Source organism: Halichoeres trimaculatus, unplaced genomic scaffold (assembly GCF_033239565.1).
Source record: "Halichoeres trimaculatus isolate MK-OKI-2021-1 unplaced genomic scaffold, fHalTri1.1 fHalTri1_scaffold_3, whole genome shotgun sequence".
Taxonomy (NCBI): Eukaryota; Metazoa; Chordata; class Actinopteri; order Labriformes; family Labridae; genus Halichoeres; species Halichoeres trimaculatus.
Genome location: NW_027437181.1, coordinates 23441848 through 23463212, shown reverse-complemented (window position 1 = coordinate 23463212; position 21365 = coordinate 23441848). Strand labels below are relative to the sequence as shown.

Genomic DNA, 21365 nt, shown 5'->3' with positions numbered 1-21365 from the left:
AACCAGACCCCAGGCTCAAAGACAGAAGTCACTAGAGTCCTTTCAGCATGACCAACATTATCCAGGTAGCTGATTTATGGAAATAAAAGCAAGATTATCTCCAACTTCAATTCATATTTTGAAAGTATAATATAATGTAATATAATATAATCACCCAGTTGAATAAATCAGAATAAATTATTTTACTGGAACTAAAAACATGTAACTACATAAAGTTTGGTTAAAAAAAAAAGGTTTGCTGATTGAGATTTCCCATTTTTGCATTTAAATTTTAAAAATCCAACTAAAAGGTCTGCTTAAATCATTATACTGATGTCATTTTACCCATCAAAAGGGTTGGATTCAACATTAATATAGTGATTTAGAGGAGAAATCAGAATATCGAGATATATATCGTGTATCAAGATATAGCCTACAAATATCGATATATTGGATTTTGGCCATATCGTGCAGCCCCAACTCATGGTGCATACAGAACTACTGCATCAATAAAAACCTTATTAATGTATTTATTGCGTTCAGTTAATTTAATGGATGATTTTTTTCTCTATTTTTCTATCATTGCTCAAGTAAAGAGTGAAAACAAAGTTGAATAGATAGTTTAAAAATTAGAGTCTAATTTGCTGACGCCTGAAGCTGCATTAGTAATGCAGTAACTGCGTGTCAACAGCACAAAGTCATTTTAATCAGAGCAGCAATTTGATCTTTCTCTTGTAAACAGCTGTTTTTTTGTTTGTAGCACATTAGATCATGATTATACTGCCATTCATCACCCATGGATCAATAGCACAGTAATTACACCTCTGCAGTCTTGCTTATTTAAAGGGCCTGCCCTCTCACAGTTTGTCTCTTAAACGGCGATATGATACCCACTGCTTATGCTTACCTAATGTGCCATGTCTCCATAGCAATGAGTGTGAACTCAGGTAATGTAATCAGTCAAAGTCCTCTTTTTTTTTTTTACTTGTGCTACATTGGTTTAGATCAAGCTATGCAATGATTTCCATTCACATGTCAACCTTCAGCTGAGAGCCTCCTGTTGTGTAACAGCTTTTCTTTTGGTTCAGCTTTATATGGGAACCATTCTCCCCGAGGCGCATGCTGACTCTGTCAACAGATCTGCATACATCCTTTTGTAAAACAGAACTGTGTCACTGGGCAGTTGTAGTGGATAAGTGTCTTTAACAAGTGTGTGTATTTTCTGCTCGTTTCTAACCGTCCGCCTTCCTCTCACTTTCTCCTTTCAGACAGCACTGCTTTGGATACACAGGTTTAAATTCATTGTTTGTCATCAACCGTGTGGACATTTGTGACTCCTTTGCATGTGCATGTCATTGTGTACATGTCAGTGAACAAATCTTGCGTGTTATGGTGTTTACCTGAGTGTATCTGTGAGTGTGTGTGTGTGTGTGTTTGATTTGCAGATAATTGGATTGATATCTATGTGTATTAAGAGAGTACAGCATGTGCCTCTGAGCAATTTTGCTGTCACTTTGTGCTGGTTATCTTTCCATTCCTCTCTTTTAAGAAAAAGATTTGTTTTTCAAACTGGACATTTTGGTTAGTGAGGAGGGAGTGTTACACAATAAGCAAATCTGGCCCGAAGCACCAAAAGCGGCAAACTGAGTCTTGAGCTCACAAATTACATTGATGTGGAATAATTTGGTCTTTTGCCTGTGGTGCTTCCCTCCCTTCTCTTTCTCTCTTATCATTTATTTTATCCTGATATGAACTCTAAATGTGCCATTTTTCTAAGAGTTAATTTCTTAATTCTGTACATTTCTTATGTTTACTTTTTGCTATTTTGTTTTGATTCAGTTGTGTGAATAAACTTTGCATTACATTGTGCGTTTCTTCTTTCTGCAGCCTCGCAGTCTTTTGGATCCCAAAGTGCTCGGCTTGCAGTCTGGAGGGTGAGTGGTGGCTCACTTTCTGGTCTGATCAGTTCAAAACTGCACAAATCAGAGCTGCTCTGTTGTGTTCTACCCCCACGCTGAGGCACACGAAGCAAAAATGTTACAGATATGCAGATTCTTTGGCATGCAGCCCAAATTTAAGGATCGTAATCTCTGTTTTGTGGCAAACTGTAGGATGAAAAAGTGCCTGATTGAAAAAAGAAGTATCTTGCTAGATTCACATGTGGGAGGAACGTTTTAATTCATCAAGTTTTGAGAGCAGGGATGATGAAATGTCTGTGGAAGAGATAGATCAAGCCAACTATTGTTAGTGAATATTGTGATAGTAAGACTTGCTAATCATGATATTTGGCCTCAATAGTTCATGCACAGGCTGTGAATATACAGCCATCTGTGGCATGCACTGTGCATAAACGCAGTGAGAGCCAAGGGGCATGAGGGTGAGGCAAGGGCCAGCACAGCTCGTCACGTTGTGTATCTTTAGGGTCATACCACTGATGTCGCTGAGAGGACTGACAGGAAAGCTTGAGGACCTTTATCTGTGTGGAAGCACTGGAGCCTTGATGTCATGTTGAGGTCATTAGAGAGGCTGTGATTGACAGCTGAGGTGATGCCACTGAGAGCCTCATGGGAAAGGAGCAAGACTGGTGGGAGAGCAGTGAGGGGGCTGGGGAGTTTGCACTAGGGAGTTGGAGGATAGAGAGCAAGGAAAAGTGGAACTGAAGTCTTATAGAGACTGAGTGAAACTCATCTGGAAAAGTTCAGAGCCATGGAGTCAGCTGTTTTTAGCGTTTTTGCTGCAGTGGGCTTTCACTGCTCAATTAATCTCATGTTCTGTATCCTAAGTATGCAATATATATTCACTGATAGCTATAATATGTAACAATAACAGGCTTTGCTGCACTTATACCACGTTTAATGTAGATGGCATGGAAGAGAGGGCATCCATGGAAATAGCAGAGGGTGAGGGGATTACATGCAGCCTCAGCACAGGTGGTTGACTTCATGTGAAGTGGAGAGGGAGGGGTGAGACAGGTTAGGTAGGAGGCATGATCCATGAGGTTTGCTGGCTGTATAAATCAACCCCCCCCCCCTTCACAATAGTAATGTCTCCTCCAGCATGGCATTATTATGATATTAATACACCTTAAATCTGTCTGCTTCTCCAGGGCTGGCAGTATTCTTTATGGTATTGACAGCATGCCAGATTTACGCCGCAAGAGGACAGTGCCTCTTGTCCGAGACCTGGTGAGTCATCTGCTTCAACAAGGTTACGCTTGATTTATGTCAAATATATCTGAGTGACCCCACATTATAACACACTGGTGGAGTCCTGCTCCGTGTGGGGATGACTCTCTGCTGAAGACAATAAGAACTTTACTGGGAACCTGATAAAATGTAACAGCACTTTGGAACAACAGTGTGTTTTTGTATCATTATATAACATCCACAGGCTGATAATAGCCTTAATATTCTTTTAGTGGCAGTCTCTAAAACAATGATGCTTGTTAAAACATAACTTCACCCAGATTGATGGTTTCAATTACAGGTTCATTATGGTACAGAACTTCCTCACATATGTAGACCTACTTGAGAAAATACTTTGCATAAAACTTTTATTGAGATTAAAACAAGCCAGGAAGGAGCTGATTGGTGATAAAAGCAACCATTGCTTTTCAGGAAAGCTGAATGTAGCCTTAGCTATTACTCCAGGGTTTGATTAATTAGCCTAGAGAGAGCGTTTAAGATGTTGCATCACGGCGATGCTCCCCCATTTGTTTTTTATTGCAACATAATGTGTCATAACATATCCCACAGAGAGGCCTGCTTCACTACAGTCCACTTTAGCACTGTGCCACATGGTTAGTTTCAGAGAAGGACAACAGGCTGTGGTGATGCCAGTCGTTTTCATGTCTGTTTATAACTGTTTGTCCATGATGTCCTGCTCAGTCTCTGTATGTCTTGTTTTACGTCTGTCTCTCATCCTCATGTACTTTTAGTTTAAATAACAAAGCAAAAAAATAAAATCTGCTTCTTGCATTAAAGGTTTTTTTTAAAAAAACAACCCGTAAAGTACTGAAAGATTCTACTCTTTAAAATTTCTTGTAAAATAACATGATACTGGCTTGATGTCATGCACAAAGATGGTGATGAATGTTTATATCACAGTGAACAACATGAGTTGATGCTGTATTTGTCCATATCTCTCATGAAATTAATAACCAACAATGTCTTGGTAAGTATGGGTTGTCGTTTTTTTATTTGTAATATTTTTCTTTTTGGATTTTGGGTGTATTTGCCATTCCTACACAGACCCATAACAGCTATGGGTGATATTTTTCAGTGAGTTGTCAGATTTCAGCCTTGCCGGTGCTTGGCCATTTTCTTCCTTTTTTTCTCTTTTATATCTTTTTGTTGTTGTTGCTCGGCAGGCTTGAAAGAAAAAAAAAAAGTATTTAATTGAAATTTTGACAACTCAACCCAAAAATATATCCGAGAGACTTCATTGACTTCTGATTTAATTGTATGAGGCTTTTAAATCATGTAAAAGTGACAAAAAGCAAGCCTTTTACACGTGGGATGAAGTCAGTAGTCAGCAAAACAATTGGTACCCTTTCATGCCTCTCCTTTGTCAATGTCCCCCATGTGCTGTGTGATTGCTTCAGGGCAGCAACAGCGTTTAATTGGAAAGGACAGCAGGGTTCCCCGCCGCATGGTGGGATGCAAAAACATAAACAAACAAACTAAAAAAAAAGAAAGTTAAAAATGTCTTCACAAAGCATTGAACTCTGTATTTGTAGTCGATCAGATAACATCAGGACACAGGGTCGTATTGTATTGCCTGTAGCAACCTCAGCAGTGCCGGTGCATGTTGATAAACTTACATCAACACTCACAGTTCATGTAGAGGTCATGTCCCCTCCTACATCCTCCATGGCTTCCATGGATCTTTACCATGGCTGGGCTGAACAGACAGGAGGGTGGTGGTAAAGACTGATCCAATATTGTCAGCTGTCCATGTCTGCATTCCTCTGTTACTTAACTCCCTCCAGTCTGGGATAAATGTCTATCAATCTCTGGTCACCCAAACTCTATGATATTAATGTAACAGCTATCCGACATAATTGTGTGTATCTGTGTGTATCTGTGTGTATCTGTGTGTATGTGTTATCAGTGTTTGTGAGAGTGTCTTATGTGGGTGTGTTCTGTTTAATGTCCAAGTAAGTTTTTGAAAGTCTGAGCAGATGTGTGTTGTTTTTTTAAGTGTGCGGGTGTGTGAGTGTATGTGTGTGAGTGTTTGTGAGAGAGTTAGTGTTGTGCAGTACAGCTGGCTTCACCCATACGTGAGTGTGTGTGCGTGCGTCTTGTGTTTCTCTGTTTGTGTCAAACTAATGTGCAGAGCAGACAGCAGAAAATATGATCAAAGCTTCAACCAACAGAGAACTGAATAGAAATGCCAAGCATGACTGCAGTTTAGCAACTTCCAGTGCATGAGTGGATAAAGAACCATGCAACGGCTGTTTAATCTCTCTCGATGAATAGTCAAATCTTTCTAGAGCTCTCTGGCCAAACCAGCAGTCCTGCATGGCAGTTGAGACACCTATGCGCTCAGTATGGATAATACATATAATTCCTCTGCTGTTTGTGCTTTCAGCATTCGCCCTCCCACTCCTTGTCTAATTCAATCTCTTTATTTCTTTCATTCTTTATTCATGATCTCCTGGGAATCACAGGCTTTGGTAAGCTTACTTTCTGTCTACGCTTGTGCATGAGTTAAGAGCAACAGATGAATACTCTGCCTGTCGACACATCCATCACAGGAACTTAATAGTCTTGTTTTTGTTTTGATCTACTGCTTTGTTGTTATTTGGCTGCTGCTTCTTTGCAAGTGGGATCATACAGGCGGTCCCTCTTTGTGCTGAGTTTTGTACCCTTTCACAAACTGTTTAGCTCTATGTGGGTGTGTGTTTTACAACCCACTCTGTGTAAATCTACAGAGATGATGCATAAAACTGCACATAAGTAAATGGTTTGGTGGATTTATCTCTTTTCTTGATCTCATATCTGTCTTCCTTTTCTTCTCTTAGACCCTAACTGCTCGAAAGGCAGGCATCTCGTTCGCTCTGGTGAACCGATCCACCCTGAATAATGAGGAGCTGGTGAGTACTAACGTGCCCACAGTGCTTGCATGGAAAATCATTGCCTGTTTATTGTGGAGTCTTAGCGGGTAATGGTGGGTTCTGCAGGGACATGATACGCAGTATCCATGTTCTCATTATTTTTTAGGGTGGTGTTTGGAGAGCAGGGTGCTGGGAGTGACTTTTATAGCTGTGCTTTCTGCTGCAGCCATTGTACTTCAGGGCCCAGGATTCTTTTTTCTTTTTTGCCAGGAACACTGGGTTCCAGAAATGAAAATGAGATGAATAGCATCAGTAGCTGGCCCTCTTTTTCTTAGATGTACAATAAACATGCAACAGCTACCTCCCTGCCTGTGTGATATATAATCAAATGTAGCCAGCTACGAACCATTTCTGTCTGTTTGCTTTGCTCTTCCCATCAGATCATTTGTCAGAGTCCAGAAGTTAAAGAAATAACCCTATCGTTTTATTTAGACAATGCACAGGGATTAGTAAGAGGCTCCTTACATCAAGGAAGACTGAGCTGGAGAAAGGACAGGAAGTCTGAGCTGATGGTGTGAGAGACTTTTGTGTTGACCTCCAAAGCTCTCTCTGCATTAATTGATTGCAATTCTTCCCTCCCAGAGGGGGAGGCAGCGTTACAGGAGGCACACAGCAGAAGAAAGCAGTTTTCCAGCAAGACAAACATGCACACTATTTCATATCTGCTGATGTGAAAAGGGACTGCTTAAACCTTTGAGATTACTGGATTGAGATTTTCTCTGTCGACCGTCTTTAAATATTCAGTTGAAACATGAGACGAGCCGTTAATTTGAGCACACTGATTTGTGTACACGTTAGTGTCATTTATCTTTTGCACTTGCTTGACTAGGTCCTCACGATCCACATGTTTAGTTGCCCTGAAGCGACATGGTCTTGATTGCTGATTTATTGCTATGTGGTTGATTAAAAGGGCTTTAGGGATGAACAGCTCATGCCCTCGATGAAGCAGCAGTGATGTGACATATGCAGTGTGTTAATCGTCATGCAGAGGGGGCGTATCTTGGGCAAATTTGGAGATTGCACAACAGTGGTAAATAAGGCATTTAACTTTAGGAATCATATTGTGTATCAGGGGGATGGGGGAAGACTTGAAAAATTGGTTGTCTAGGGTAGCTAGATCTGGGCAAAGCCGCAGATTGTGCGGCCTTTGTAAGTAGGACGAGCAGATGTCAGAGTTTTATCTGCTGCATTAAGTTCAGGAGAGTGCCTCCCTGTGAGGACTGCGAGAGTATTCAGTAGAAGACCATATGCTGCTAAAGAGCGAGGAGTAGTCAGGGGAAGACAGGAGGAAGGAAGGAAGAGGTAAAGGAAGGGTGAGAAAAGAAGGGATTTTTTTCAGGAGATCAGTGCTTAAAGTGCCTTGGCAGCATAAGCTGGAGCCCTGATGTCACTGATCAGGCAGAATGTTGAGCATCCAACCTCGTGCTCTGCCTCAGAGAGACGTCTCAGCCTATGAGGAGTGCTTCCTCCCTCTTTGCTCTTATTGTCTTAAATCTGGTTCCCATTTTTCCTCTTTCTATATAGATCTACGCCTTTTTAATGTGACTGAAGTTCCTCACTCAGTGGCGTATGGAAGTCTCTTGATGATATCGTCTTTCTGCGTCATGTTCCCCATGCATCTGCTTTTTAGAGCAGAAAGGAACATTATGTGTGGGCCGGCTAACAGCCCGCGTGTCTGCTCAATGTTCGGAGCTGCATGTGATTTAAGCACAAGGGCCTTTTAACTGTGACTGTCAACACAAAACAAGACTCTGCTTACCTGCTCAGATGAAAAAAGGACCAAGGAGGAAGGGCACCACGATCTGGTACGGGTCAGGGAGTACCTGAAAATAAGATGTGATGCAGTGCTTATAGTCAGCTCATATATCGTCAAGAAAGTTAATGGCATGAAATTGTACTTTGATTAAAAAAAAAATCCAACCAGCTCATCCTGGGTTCCTATTTTGCTCATAGCTGACAGAAAACAAACTGGATTGAGTTTTAAATACATGAAAATGTTCATTTTAAGCCAGAATTTAGCAGGTTTGCAGATTCTGCACTCCTTGTCAGGGCTGAGATGGAACGATAACTGAAGCTAAAGATTAGAGGAGAAGCTGGAGCTGGATGAGGAGGATGGCTGTGTCAGTCAGGTATGTTGACAAGCACAATAGGTGGGGAAATTGGAAGGGAGCGGTAAAAAGGGGAAAGGGAAGATTAGATTCTTCTCCATCATGCTGCACTCAGGCGAGGGCTGCGCCTGTCAATCAATGCTTGCAGTGTCTTGCACGAATTATCAGGGTTACCTCCCAGTGTAACACGAGCCTCACACGTACAGCACTCTTCCCACAGCTGCTGCACAGTGTGACATGTAGTGTCAGGGCTGAGAGTGAGGAGACAGAGTGGGAAGGAGGGAAATTTGAAAAGACTGAAACAGACAGTATCAATTAAAAAGATGAATAGCAGAATATTACTCATTCAACGGTCGGGGAATATTACTGCAGAACAAAATTTTTATGCACAGAAGGTGCTCGGAAAAGTTGGCTGCAGTCCAAAGCATAGATTTTAATCATTGAAAACCTCAGAGATTGAGTTGTCTGGTGTTTCCCACGCTCAGAGGAATTTTGGCTCACTCATCTCCTTTAGACGGTTTGGGTTTCTGGACGTCTCAGTATTATTTTTGGTGAGGAGCAGGCCCCACTCCAGCTAGTGTGTACGTTGCAGATAAATCTCTGACATCTGCTTCATCACATTGCTCTTAGATTAAGCGGGAAATCTCCCTGTCTCCCTCTGTGTTTCATTAAAGGTCCTCCAGGGTTCAGCAGCCTCTCTGTTGCATCAGCAGAGTCTCACAATGTTATGGTCCTGTCATCTGGTGTCATTTAATCATCTTTGCTAGCATAAGTGTGTGTGTCTTAGAGGAGGATGTGTCTGTGTGTTGCAGTGAGCAGTGCAGCGGTCTTTCTGGTAAAGAGCAGAGCTACTGTTCAGGTGTTAAAGCACATTGTCAACAGGGGGCTGGGAGCAGAGGGAGGGTGGAGGAGAATGGGCGAGGAGGGGAGCAAAGTAGAAGTGGAGAGCAAGTACCTCTTGAAGATTTATTTAACCGCAATACATCTCCTTCTCTTTCTCTGTCACTTTCTCTCTCACTGGCTTGCTCTCTCTCAATCTGGATAATGCTCACTTTTAAAAACCTTATTTACAGCATCCATTGATTCTGCCTTCAAGAATTGGCAAGTCACGGCCCGTTTTCCGGTCCTTGTGGATGGCAGGGCCGCTGCACTAAACCATTCAATTTGAAGAGGCTTCTGTTACACAGCAATCAGTCTCGACAGGCCACTGGTACACCTTAGCATGAGGTCTGGAAGAGCTTTACCACTGGTTTTGAACACAGTCTGTGGTCTGGTGATGCTGTTAATCTTAATAAGATGTAGGCGTGACCAAGGTTGTAATAGTTAACTAAAACAAAACTAAAGAAACTACAATTTTAAATACATTGCAGTTAACTCAAACTAATAAAAACTAGAAAAGAAAACAAAAACGATAAGTAAACTAAAACTGGATCTTATGTTCACAAAACTAACTGAAACTAACTAAAATGACAGACAAAACTCCCTTAGTTATAGTTTTTGACAATATTAATAGCCTTTAGGATTTAAATTAATCAGACACATTTTTCCAACCAATTTTACGCAGTTGTTAATGCCGTACAGCACTATCATAGCAGCGTAAAGGGACGAGCTTGTTTACTGCGCTGACTGGCTGTGCTCTGTGCTGCGAGGAAACGTAGTGGAGCAATGAATCAGAGCATCTGTAATAGTTTTATTGTTACAAAGTCCAAGTTTTTCTTGTATTTGAGTCTGTCTTTATTGTTACAGAGTCAAAGTTTTTATTTATTGAAGCTCATATTGTATTGTTTTGTATAATAACATTATTTCTATGTAATTTATGTCAACATTATTTTATATAATTTATGCTTATATTTTTATACTAAGTTTATATTATTTTCTTGTGTTTAAGGCAGCAGCCAACATTTCGGTATCAGCATTGACTGAGCAGTGAGCACTTTGTTGGACTTGAAAATAAACAGTATGACAAAATATTTACTCTGACCTTTTTGAATCTTGCACCTGGTTAATAAGGTATGAAAAAACTAAAACTAAACTAACACTTAACTAAAACTAAGCCTGGTTGCAAAAATCAAAACTAAATAAAAACTAGAATGCCTGCTCTAAAACTAATTAAAACTAAACTGTAATGGAAAATAAAATGTCAAAACTAACTAAAACTAAACTATCATGACAAATCCAAAACTACTATAACCTTGGGGGTGAATTACACTCATACAGCTAAAGATCAAGAGACCTTCAACATGTCAACAAAAACAAGGAGCAGTGATAAAAGTAATAAAAAACTGTAATGAAAGAACTGATAATTGTTAGCTGGAGTACAAAAATGTTATTTAATACTGTAATGCAAGTGTACTTTAAATTTAATCTTACCCAGACTGCAGATCAGTTTATATGAAGCCCTCTGAAGCCATTTCTGATAGAGTTTTCAACTTTGACTAAACTTTATGTTATGGTATCAGGCTATTGTGGTCCCGCAGCAGGTGCTGAGTTTTTTATTAACTTTCAAAGTTGTTATTAAATCTTATTTTCACAACCACACAGCGCCATGAGAGTTTAACAACATCTGTGGCCCCTGTTTTTCACAGCCTCATATCTTTTCCATCATTGGCTTCATACTGTATTATTACCTTCACTCTCTCAAAGCCCCCTTTGTCTTTGCAGAAACTGCATGTCTTCAAGAAGACTCTCCAGGCCCTGATCTACCCAATATCCTCAACAACACCTCATAACTTTGAGGTGTGGACTGCAACTGCCCCCACCTACTGCCATGAGTGTGAGGGGCTGCTGTGGGGCATCGCTCGTCAGGGCATGCGCTGCTCAGAGTGTGGCGTCAAATGCCACGAAAAGTGCCAGGACCTGCTCAATGCAGATTGTTTACAAAGTAAGGGAGGATTGTGACACATCCGTACATACGTTTTTGATGTTGTATGGTTGAGTATAAAAATATTAATAAACTACTACTTAACTACTTCTCCTAAATTTAAAATTCATGATTTCTGCAATCATGATTTGCCTCAGAATCAATAAATTGCAATCAGTGGCAGCTTTGAGTGTTTTCCTCATTGTCTTCACCATAAATACCAACACTGTACTTGCAGAGATATTCAGTGTAATTATTATCATCAGTATTGTTATTAGTAATATCTATTTCCATGAGGAGTAAAATGGGATACTTGTTAATAGTCGGTTAAGTGTATTGTCATCAACAACCTTATCTGTTTTTGGACTATTTTTTGACACACCACACACGTATCCCTCCACTTGCAGCGCACTGATCAGCTTGTCACTCAATTAGGAAAAATGTTTGGCTTTTGGTTTCAGTTTTATTGATTCTTAGTATGGTGAAAAGAAAATGACACCGAACACTTACTTTGAAGATGCGTTTCCGTTTGGCTTTTCCGTTTTTCGATTTGACTCCTCAATATTGAAGAAACTCGGTAACACGCTTGTGATAAATCCCGGGATGGACTATGGTTGGTGAGCGTCGCAGTGGACCTCACCCGTTTTACAGGCCCGTACCAACAGGTAACTTGGGAACTTTCGACTTCTCCAGGTAGAGTTTCCTTCAGTCCACTGTCTTTTCACTCTGAGATTCATAAACATCTCTCTTTGTGCCCGAAGTGAACGGCATGTCATCGGCGCAGGTAGACTCGCTTATTATTTAATATGGTTGTATTCACGGTCATTCGAAGCCCGCAGACCCGAATAGCCGATCAATGCGCTGCGGGCGGAAGAGCACGTCCGTATTACGTCCGCAAATAGTGCAAAACAATTTGGCTTTCTGATAGCAAAGCAACGTATTGAGAAAAAAGAGGCATAAGTAGAGCATTAAGTCAGACAAGTGCTTGTGTAAGGGTCTTTTAAATTAGCTAAATGAAGTGGCAGACTCGGTCTCTAAAATATGTAGTCTAGCTTGATTGCTATTCTCCTGACAGAGTCTCATTAAAGGAGTATAGGGTTTACAGGCATCCATAGTAACAGATAGTGACATGTTACTCATACTACTCGACTTAAAAAAGAAAGAAAGAAAAAACGAACTCCATAAACTATATCTTTAACCCCATAATGATACTAAAATAATTGTACAGAAAAAAAAAAATCGAATAATGTTAAGTAAAGCTGAATGAGATCAGTTGTATGGGTATTTCACACACTTTTTCATTTGCTATTAAGTGGTTCCTTAACTCCACTCACTCAGTAAAACACTCATTACAGCCTGTAATCAGTTTTTTCAATCAGTCACATCCCTGTTTCACTCAGAGTAGTGTGATGCAGAAGGAACTGTGTGACCTGCAGGCTTTCGGATGATCCTCGCGGCAATCCTTACACACTCTAAATGGATTAACCACACCATGGTTATTGTAAAAGTCTGTGTTTTATAACGGCTTATACAAGCATAACAATGTTTCATAGTTCAAACTACAATTCATCTTTATCACATTTCAATCTCAACTCGAGAAGAAACTCTGGATACGTGATACATGGATCAGATACAGATAATGAACCATCACCATCTCTTTTTCCTTCTCAGGGAGACAGTCTATAGAAAGTGCAGACACAAATACAATATGATTACCTCCGCCAAGGAGATAATGTTAATGGGAGAGTTTGTCTGTTTGTTTGTCTGTGAACAACACAACTCAAAATGTAACAAATGAATCTTGATGAAATTTTCAGGAAATGTTCAAAATGGGATAAGGAAGAACTGATTAATTTTTGGAGGTGATCTGGATCACCGTCTGGATCCAGTTTTTTTTTTTAAGGGATTCTTTATCATTGTGAGATAGAGCTGTTTTCACCATATGTGTATATAACTCCACGATAAATGGTCAGCTTTGTAAAACAATACAAGACAAGGTCAGGTTAATTTCTGATAGATGTAAAAGTACAATCCACATCCTGGCAATTTTCTGGATACTAAGATCTGGAATATGAAATATGTACTGGGTCATCATCATTTTCATCACTGCCAGGTAACAAATTATCGTACAAACTTGCAACGAACACCAAATTGAAGCAGGCAGTCTGAAAGAGAGTATAACATTAAAGTAGGACTAAAGTGTTGCGTGACAATCACAACATGCTTGGCGGAGGTCTGCGCTCTCTGAGTGATTTTCTAGTTAGTTCATGAATTTGGGACCTGTTATATGTCACATGCCTATTCAGCCAGGCTCAGTGACTGGATACTGTTGAACAATACACACAAACTGTTATTCAGAGTCTGTTTGTATAAATATGGTTAACTTTTATTTTTTGGTTTAGGGGCCGTGGAGAAGAGCTCCAAACATGGGGCAGAGGACAAGACCCAAAATATAATCATGGCAATGAAAGAACGTATGAAGATAAGAGAAAAAAATAGCCCTGAAGTGTTTGAGGTGATCCAGGAGATGTTCCATGTCTCCAAAGAGGAGTTCAACACTCATCTGAAGACCGCAAAACAGGCTGTGCTTGATGGGACTTCAAAGTGGTCTGCAAAAATCAACATCACAGGTTGGTCTGGTTAATAGTTATTCTTCAAAACACACATTTACATCCGTTAAATTCCCTGTGATGAACCCTGACTATTACGGTGTTAAATTTTATTAGCCTTCATACACACATAAATGATCAATCAGCTAAATACTCACAGATGCTTTTTAACTGGCATGTGATACAGCCGCAGGTAACCTCTGACCTTTGGGCAATGACCTATAACCCCATTACTCAGTTCTCCAACACCAAATCAACAAAAGCTGCCATTACAAGTCGAGCTCATCTCAAATGACAAACACTGTTCTTCAAATTAGTATTCTCTTGTTATTAACCTCACGATCTTGGTCATTAACCTCTGACACAGGACTGCAAACTGCAGTGCACTCTTAATTAGAAACTGAAATAGGAATTGATTTGGTTATTTGGTGAGAAATAATTTGTTGACAACCACCACTGAAGAGGTTACTATTAAACCATTGTTGCGTGAAAAATAATTGATGATGATGTTTTGTTAGTTTTGTAGAGAGTTTGAAATGAAGACACAAGTCGGACAGACTTCCCCTGGACTTTTCTTTTATCTCAAGGCAATGAAAGATTTGAAAAATGTGAATATTAAATGAGACCTCAGTCCTTCTCATGACTTGTGTCTCTTATGAAAGCAGTGGACAAGCTGAGCTGTGGGAGAACTTATCACACTGCAACAAAATAATTAAAGGATCTGTGGGGGAGTAATAAAAAGGCCATGATGACTTATTATCATAGTTGAGGAGTACTTGCTTCAGGTGACAGATATCTTTGTCCCTATTTGAGACTCACTGGCAGTCAACTTCATACTGTGTGCTTTGAAAATGAACCTACCTCAGCTGCACATAAAGCCGCCTCAGAGACGTCAGTCAACATGTCATGCCCCTGAGTGCATTATGACAGTGTAGCTCTTCACAGCACATTTAGGACAAACGTTGTGCTTTCACATACAAAGCTTAAGATATATATGTTCTTCTTCTGGCGTGCTGTAACTTCTCTGACTTATGTAATTGTAATATGCACAATAAAACTCAGATATGTCCCTTTCATATCAGAGAGGAAAGAAACCAAAGTACTTCTCATATCCAGGTTTTAATCTTATCAGCCTTACTTTTCACTCCCTGTTTTTATTACATAACTTTTTTGTGTGTTTCACTACTTCTGAAATCTCTAAGTCTACAAAAAATAAAAAATAAAAAAAATAACCAAAAATCTTAGCAAGATTTTTAGGCTTTTCTTTTATTTCACATCTTTGTCTTCGTTGTCATGGCACTTACCATGAGTCAGTCAGTTTTTATTGGTTCCTTGTTGACTGGTTGAGGGGAAGCCAGAGAGTTAGCTTTGTAACCTCTACTTTGGATTCGAATCCATCCCTGTGGTAACTGTGCCAGGCACAGCTCATTTATTGCTCACCTTGCAATTCTCACACTGTCAATACACCAGAGTGAAATGGCAACAGAGGAAAGGAGACAAACAGAGAGGGAGACAGAAAGTATAGGGCTAGCAATAGAGAGGACTGCAAGGGTGGGAGTGGAAAAGAGGGTTTGGAAAAAAGGAATGTGAGAGAAACTGGGAAGACCCCAGGTTGACTCAGACGAGTTCCCGGGGGCTTATTGAACGTTGTATTTTTAAACGTAATCACTGAGATGCTATTAATTCACATTCTATGAAACAAACAGTGACTGATATTGACAGGAGAGCACTCTGACAGTGACCGTGAGATATTCTGGTTCACGTTAATGTTCACACCACAAGGTCTGGCAGTGAGCATGAACCTTTAGCTGGCACACTTCAAACAGCTGTTTAGAAGATCTTTGTTGATCACCACTTTAGGGGAATTGTGCCTCTAAGTGCACTGATCTCTTTATTCAAACATTTAATAGGCAGAGTGGATAACATTACTTTAATGGCATACACCATAACCACTGTGCTCCCACCGGAGTGGTCTAAAAAGCACATTTCTCTTTGCACACAAACTGGAGCAGGGGATGTTTTTTTTCTTATAAGTAACCAGTTTTGTAGAAACAGTATATTGAGGGTACAAATTTTTGCATAATTACACCCATGGCTGACTTGACTGTCAGGCGGCCACACTGCTTAGGATGACAAGAAGTTTCAGGCGATAGGCTTCAGAACTCAGTGTCAGAAACCAGTGAGTGATGTCACATAGACCACGCCCATATTTTATACATGCTGACCAACTGACCAATCACAGAATAGATGCCATAATAGATGCCAATAGAGGCTGTGGAATGATACTTAAGTGTTAGATGTCCTCTTGATGGACACAAGTAGCAGCCATTTGGGTCAGGAAATATGCCTCAGTGATGTTTGAACGTGCCCCAACTTTAGTGTGGCCTGCTCTAAATCAGGTTAGATTGAAACTAGAGGGACCAGATGCATCTGTGCAAACAAATAAAATATGAGCTTGGAGATTTGTCTGGTCCCAGGGCCAGACTTTGGTGCTTCATAAATGGCGAAAAATAAGCTAAGCAAGCAGTTTGGAAATTAATAACTAAGTGTATTTGGGAGCTGACTCTATTTAAGGGGAAAGGGAGTTGCAAAATTATGCCAAATTGAAGTCTGAGTGGAAATGTAGCCTACATAGAGTAAGAAACGAGAGACAGTCATTAGAACAACAGTTTCTTTTAACAGTCCTCCTTAAATGGACTCTTTTAGCCTGTCTGTTGAAACTCATCGTTGTCGATAGTAAGCACCCTAATTCCCTTAATTCTGAGACTAAATGAGCTGACTACGCTGACTGGTATCCTTATCTGTTTTTACATTCATATTGTCCTGCTGTATAAGTCTTTTTTTCTACATAGTGGCATTTGATTTTCAGCAGTCCTGGAGCAAGCAGGCCATGGCTCTTAACCCCCCCATATCCTGCCCACCGACTCCTCTCAGCATTGAGCTGAGGGATATATATGTACCCTGAATTATTTAGACTATCACTTATGCATATTTAATGCCCAAGTGTCCTTTTTCCCTTTTATGGCACTGTGAAATACTACTGCCTTTACCCTGTGTGTGTCTGATTCAGGCACTGAATCAGGGATCCTTCTTTTAACCCAGTTCATGGCTCTGCATTGATAAGTTGAAGCAGTGGGCAGACACACAGGGGTGGAAACTTCCTATAAGAATACATAAAATGTAGATATTTTTGACACATTGAAGTTACAGAAAAGGTAAGTTGTTGCATGACCTCAGAGCTGTTTTGCTGCCTCTGCTTTTGGCAAATCCCCACATTGCTGTAGGCAGTAGAGGAAGTGACAAGACATTTATTCTTAGTTAAAACCTGGGAAACAAAAATATTGAATCCAGGCAACTGGGTGGTAAAGGCTAAAGTATAAACACAGAAATAAGTTCAGAAACTCAGCTGTTTAACCTCAGCAACTGAGCCAAAGCATCACATTCAGCACTACTAGGACTGTATGCCCCTGTGAAATGACTGAACTGCAATTACTCTGTGAGAGACGACTGAACCTGTCATCTATAAAATCAAAATTCAAAGCCTTATCGTTGTGAAACATGTTGCTTTTGGTACTTACGTGAATTTTCAATCTTCTCCTCCCTATCTTGTCTTCAGTCATGAGTGCACAGGGATTACAGGCCAAGGATAAAACCGGCTCCAGCGACCCTTATGTCACTGTCCAGGTGGGCAAGACCAAACGCAGGACAAAGACCATCTTCGGCAATCTTAACCCCATCTGGGATGAGAAGTTCTTCTTGTAAGTGCTCTCTATTAATGCAACCTCTTTCAGACCAGATAATCCCAATTGAGATTAAGAGTCATCTGTTCAGGGAAATCTCAAGCCATGCGTTACAAAATTAAAGAAAGTCTTCAATAGTTTGGGAAGCACCATCAGTTATGACATATTACACACCAGTTGCAGTGTAGAAATTTTATAGTCGCAGACTCCATCATAAACGGCTTTACAATGGCATCCAACAGACTGGACAGCACAGGCCTCAACCTGCTTCAGTGCTTTAGCAGCATATCAGCTCATTTGGTTTATGTCTCTGTTGTGCTGACCAGGCCTCATGTCATTGTTTTTAGCACAAGCTATCCTCGCCATCAGTATATTTGTTCCATAGCTGCAAATATCTTATCAATTTTCCAATACATTGTGTTAGTACCCACACAGATGCAAATAAACACAGTGTTTGTCAGCAGTCAAAGTTGCTGGTATGTTACATCGCAAATCTCAAGAGAGATCAGATGGTGATGACGAGTTTCTCGGAGATTGCTTTGAACAGGATTTAGAAAATGATGAAAATTGAAGCCTTTGAGGACCCTGCAGAAGGCTTGATAAGCTCTTACAAATATATGCTGTAGTTCTTTGTTTAATGCATCGTCTGAACACTGCGATTTAAACACTAGATCTAAAAGGAAAATGTTATTTCCTCATGAGATAGCGGTGGGAGTAAAACACAATCTGGGTGATAAGTTGCATTTATACATATGGTTTATGGCCACTTTTATGCTACTCTTTCAGCACCAGATGGTTAGGCGTCTAGTTCATGGATGGGTCTAGGCGTTAGTGCATGTGTAACTTTGCTCTGGTGGACTGTGACACAAATGTTCATATTCAGATCAGGTATTGCTCTCAATAAGCAACATTTGTTTTAAGGGTAATGTAGCCCTGGGGGGGGCTCTGTTAAAGGATGAGGGAGGGTTATTCTTGTTTATACCAACAAAAAAGGATGCTGGAGGCAATTTTGATCAGTGAAAGCTGCATATTTTCCTTTGTCTCACCTCTGGAGGTTTCTTCCTTTGCTCTAGTTCATATTCATCTTTATAACATAAAAAATATTGCAATGTGTTTCAGCTCTTAATTTCTTTTCTCCATCTCAAAGTTGAGGGACCCTGATTTCTACTTTATTTATTATACTTTTTATTGTGGCAAAAACTTACTGGAACTTGCATATATTGGACTTTATATAAATGTGTGTTCCTTTGTGTTTATGTCTATCCTATGCAAGTTACAAACAAAGCTCCACACCTGTAATGAGACTCCAGTGGTGGCTGTAATAAAACTCTTTCCCATTACTACAGGGATGTAGATTAATAGAGCGATACATTACTGTGTGCTTGGCAGAGAGTAAAATCCCATACTAGTGCAGCAGCAGCAGCAGCAGCAGCCAGTGCTTCCCCCGCATAGGGATTAGTTAAAAAAATACTGTAGATAGTGTTTCTCTGGCTGTCGCACCCAAGATGTCATTAGAACAAAATGTAATCTGTCGGTTTTAATTCCAGTGCTGAACAGTCTGACCCCATCTGAAGCTGAGTGCTTTGGCCACCTCTGTTCTATTTAGCGGAGTCATTATTGTGAAACGTCTGTCAGCTGCACTGATGCAAAAAGGGACCAAGGAGATGGACATTAAGCTTTCACAAATAAATAATCCTTACTTTGAATGCTGCAATGAGCCATTTCCTGATGATTTCAGCGTGCACCAGGAGGGGGAAAAAATGCATACATTTACACATGTATATACAGAGTAAAGGTCATACAATGTCTTAGGGTAATTCTTCCTTACAGGCAGAGAGCCCTTCTCCTTATACACACTTTGCATGCACGCTCACTCAGACACACCCATGTGTGCACACTTACACACATTTCCTCATTGAACTAAGGCAAGAATTGTACTCCATATGTTACATAGTGTGTGTATGTGTGTGTCTGAACCTTTTTTTTTATGCTTGAAATGGGCATTTAGTTTTCCGCTCCACTGAATAACCCAACCTGATGAGCTGTCACTGAATATGCTGTTGTTGTCGTCCACATTGTTGTGGTTGTTCTGACCTGCCACAATTTGTCCAAATTGCAGTGAATGTCACAACGCCACCGACCGCATCAAGGTGCGTGTGTGGGATGAAGATGATGACATCAAGTCACGGGTGAAGCAGCACTTCAAGCGGGAGTCGGATGATTTCCTGGGCCAGACCATCATTGAGGTCCGCACTCTCAGTGGAGAGATGGATGTCTGGTACAATCTAGGTAAGCTGCTTGTTGTATGGTTGTGTCTTCATACTGGAGATAGTGATGAACAGTTATCATGATCCTTAGATGTGTTCACTTTATGTGAGTCAGTGATTTATTTATCTATAATTGTAATCAAAAGCAAATATGATATCTGTGTCCTTGACTATCACAATATCAAGAGTGCCAAACCTATCAGATGTTAAAGATGGTCTGAAAACAAGCTGAGCTGGAAGAGCTGCCTGAGTTAAAAGCTGTTTTATGTTGCCAAACTGTGATTTCCACCAGTATGATAAAAAAGGGAACAAGACCACAAATCACTCTGGTCTCCTGATGCCAGCTATTGGAGCTTGACAGCAGGGCTGTGACTTACATGTTTTTATTATCCCTTGAATATTATTCCCAAAAACGGCTAAAAGAAAAGATATATCAAATACCAATTTTGGCTTGAAGTTGCCTCTTTTTTGGCCGTCAGAAACTACAACCATCACATCCAAGAAGCTGAACCACAAACGTATCTCTGCTAGTACAATGGACTTATTAGTGGTTGATACAAAACAAGCAAAGTATTTTAAAGACTGCCTCTATTACCTCTGTGGCAAGAAGCCGTAGACACTTGTGAATTTGGGTACTGTAGCAATCAGTTCTGACTCTTTAACTGTTGCTTTTTTATACATCACGTTTTCCTCTATGCTGCATGACTGTCACCTTAATGATACCCTCCCAGTTGGTTGTAGTATTATGACCAGTGGGTTCTGTTTTTGTTTCCCTCTTTTGCTGAAAAGAGGCAATTTGTGCCCACCGCTGCTGCTCTGTGCCTTTTTAAATGTTCACAATGAATGTTTAAACAGGCCTTTGCTGGTGTGGGTGTCCAACCCTCTAGCGGCTCTCCTCTCCAAGCCACTTCAGCTCCACTTCAAACAGGCCCTTTGTGTTTACATCACTTTTGCTTTGTCACATTATTATTTTTCACTTGTCTGTCTCTTGACCAACTGGCTGTTGAGAGGAGCATCACTCATTTGACTCAGTGGAGATGAGTTATACACAAGAGCATTTAAAATCTGCAGCAAACCCCATCAGCTGTGGAGTCATTAGATCTCAGGCCTGCCAGGAGTGTGTGCCTGTATCTTTGTCTCTGTGCTTGTGTGGCTGTTTGTGAGCATGCAGGAAACAGTGTAGTCCATATAAAGTGAGAGTACAGAACAAACTCAGCAAATACTTACCAGCTATTTTGATCAGGAATGAGTGTATTTAGTCGACTAAACAAATATGTTGTCATTCTGATTAGTCAGCACCAGAACTTTTAATTTGTTGAATGAAATCTCAATATTATTGTTATTAGCTGGCCTTTATCTCCAACCATATGTTGTGTTTGTGCTGCTACCACCACTGGTCAGGGCTGTAGCTCCAATAAACTGCAACTGTCATGAAACTATAATGCACTCCTGTCTAGTTGTAAACAAGCACTGATGACAGATGTCATCTCATAGCTCGGTGCAATTTGGCAATATTTGGATCAAGATACTTATTTATTGACTTCTTGCAGTTAAATTAACTGGAATGGTTTATAACAAGCACAGGCGTGTATAGGCTAACCAGCTGGTGATGCTAGCTCTGCTAATGTTAGCCACATTTAGCAAAATAATTTGTCAGTATTTACCTGCATACACTGTGAAGCAG

The 21365-nt window shown here is 40.4% G+C and overlaps 1 protein-coding gene across 2 annotated transcripts in view; it reads left to right on the top strand.

The window, feature by feature from the left end:
- The window catches only part of unc13c (unc-13 homolog C (C. elegans)), a 121197-nt gene that overhangs the window by 18663 nt on the left and 81169 nt on the right, over positions 1–21365 (top strand). For both annotated transcript variants that reach the window (XM_074665614.1, XM_074665615.1), the window contains exons 3-10: positions 1248–1270; positions 1867–1913; positions 3086–3164; positions 6005–6076; positions 10867–11086; positions 13468–13695; positions 17291–17432; positions 19534–19703. In XM_074665614.1, the coding sequence (XP_074521715.1) occupies positions 1248–1270; positions 1867–1913; positions 3086–3164; positions 6005–6076; positions 10867–11086; positions 13468–13695; positions 17291–17432; positions 19534–19703 (981 nt within the window). The remainder of the gene's footprint in view (positions 1–1247; positions 1271–1866; positions 1914–3085; positions 3165–6004; positions 6077–10866; positions 11087–13467; positions 13696–17290; positions 17433–19533; positions 19704–21365) is intronic.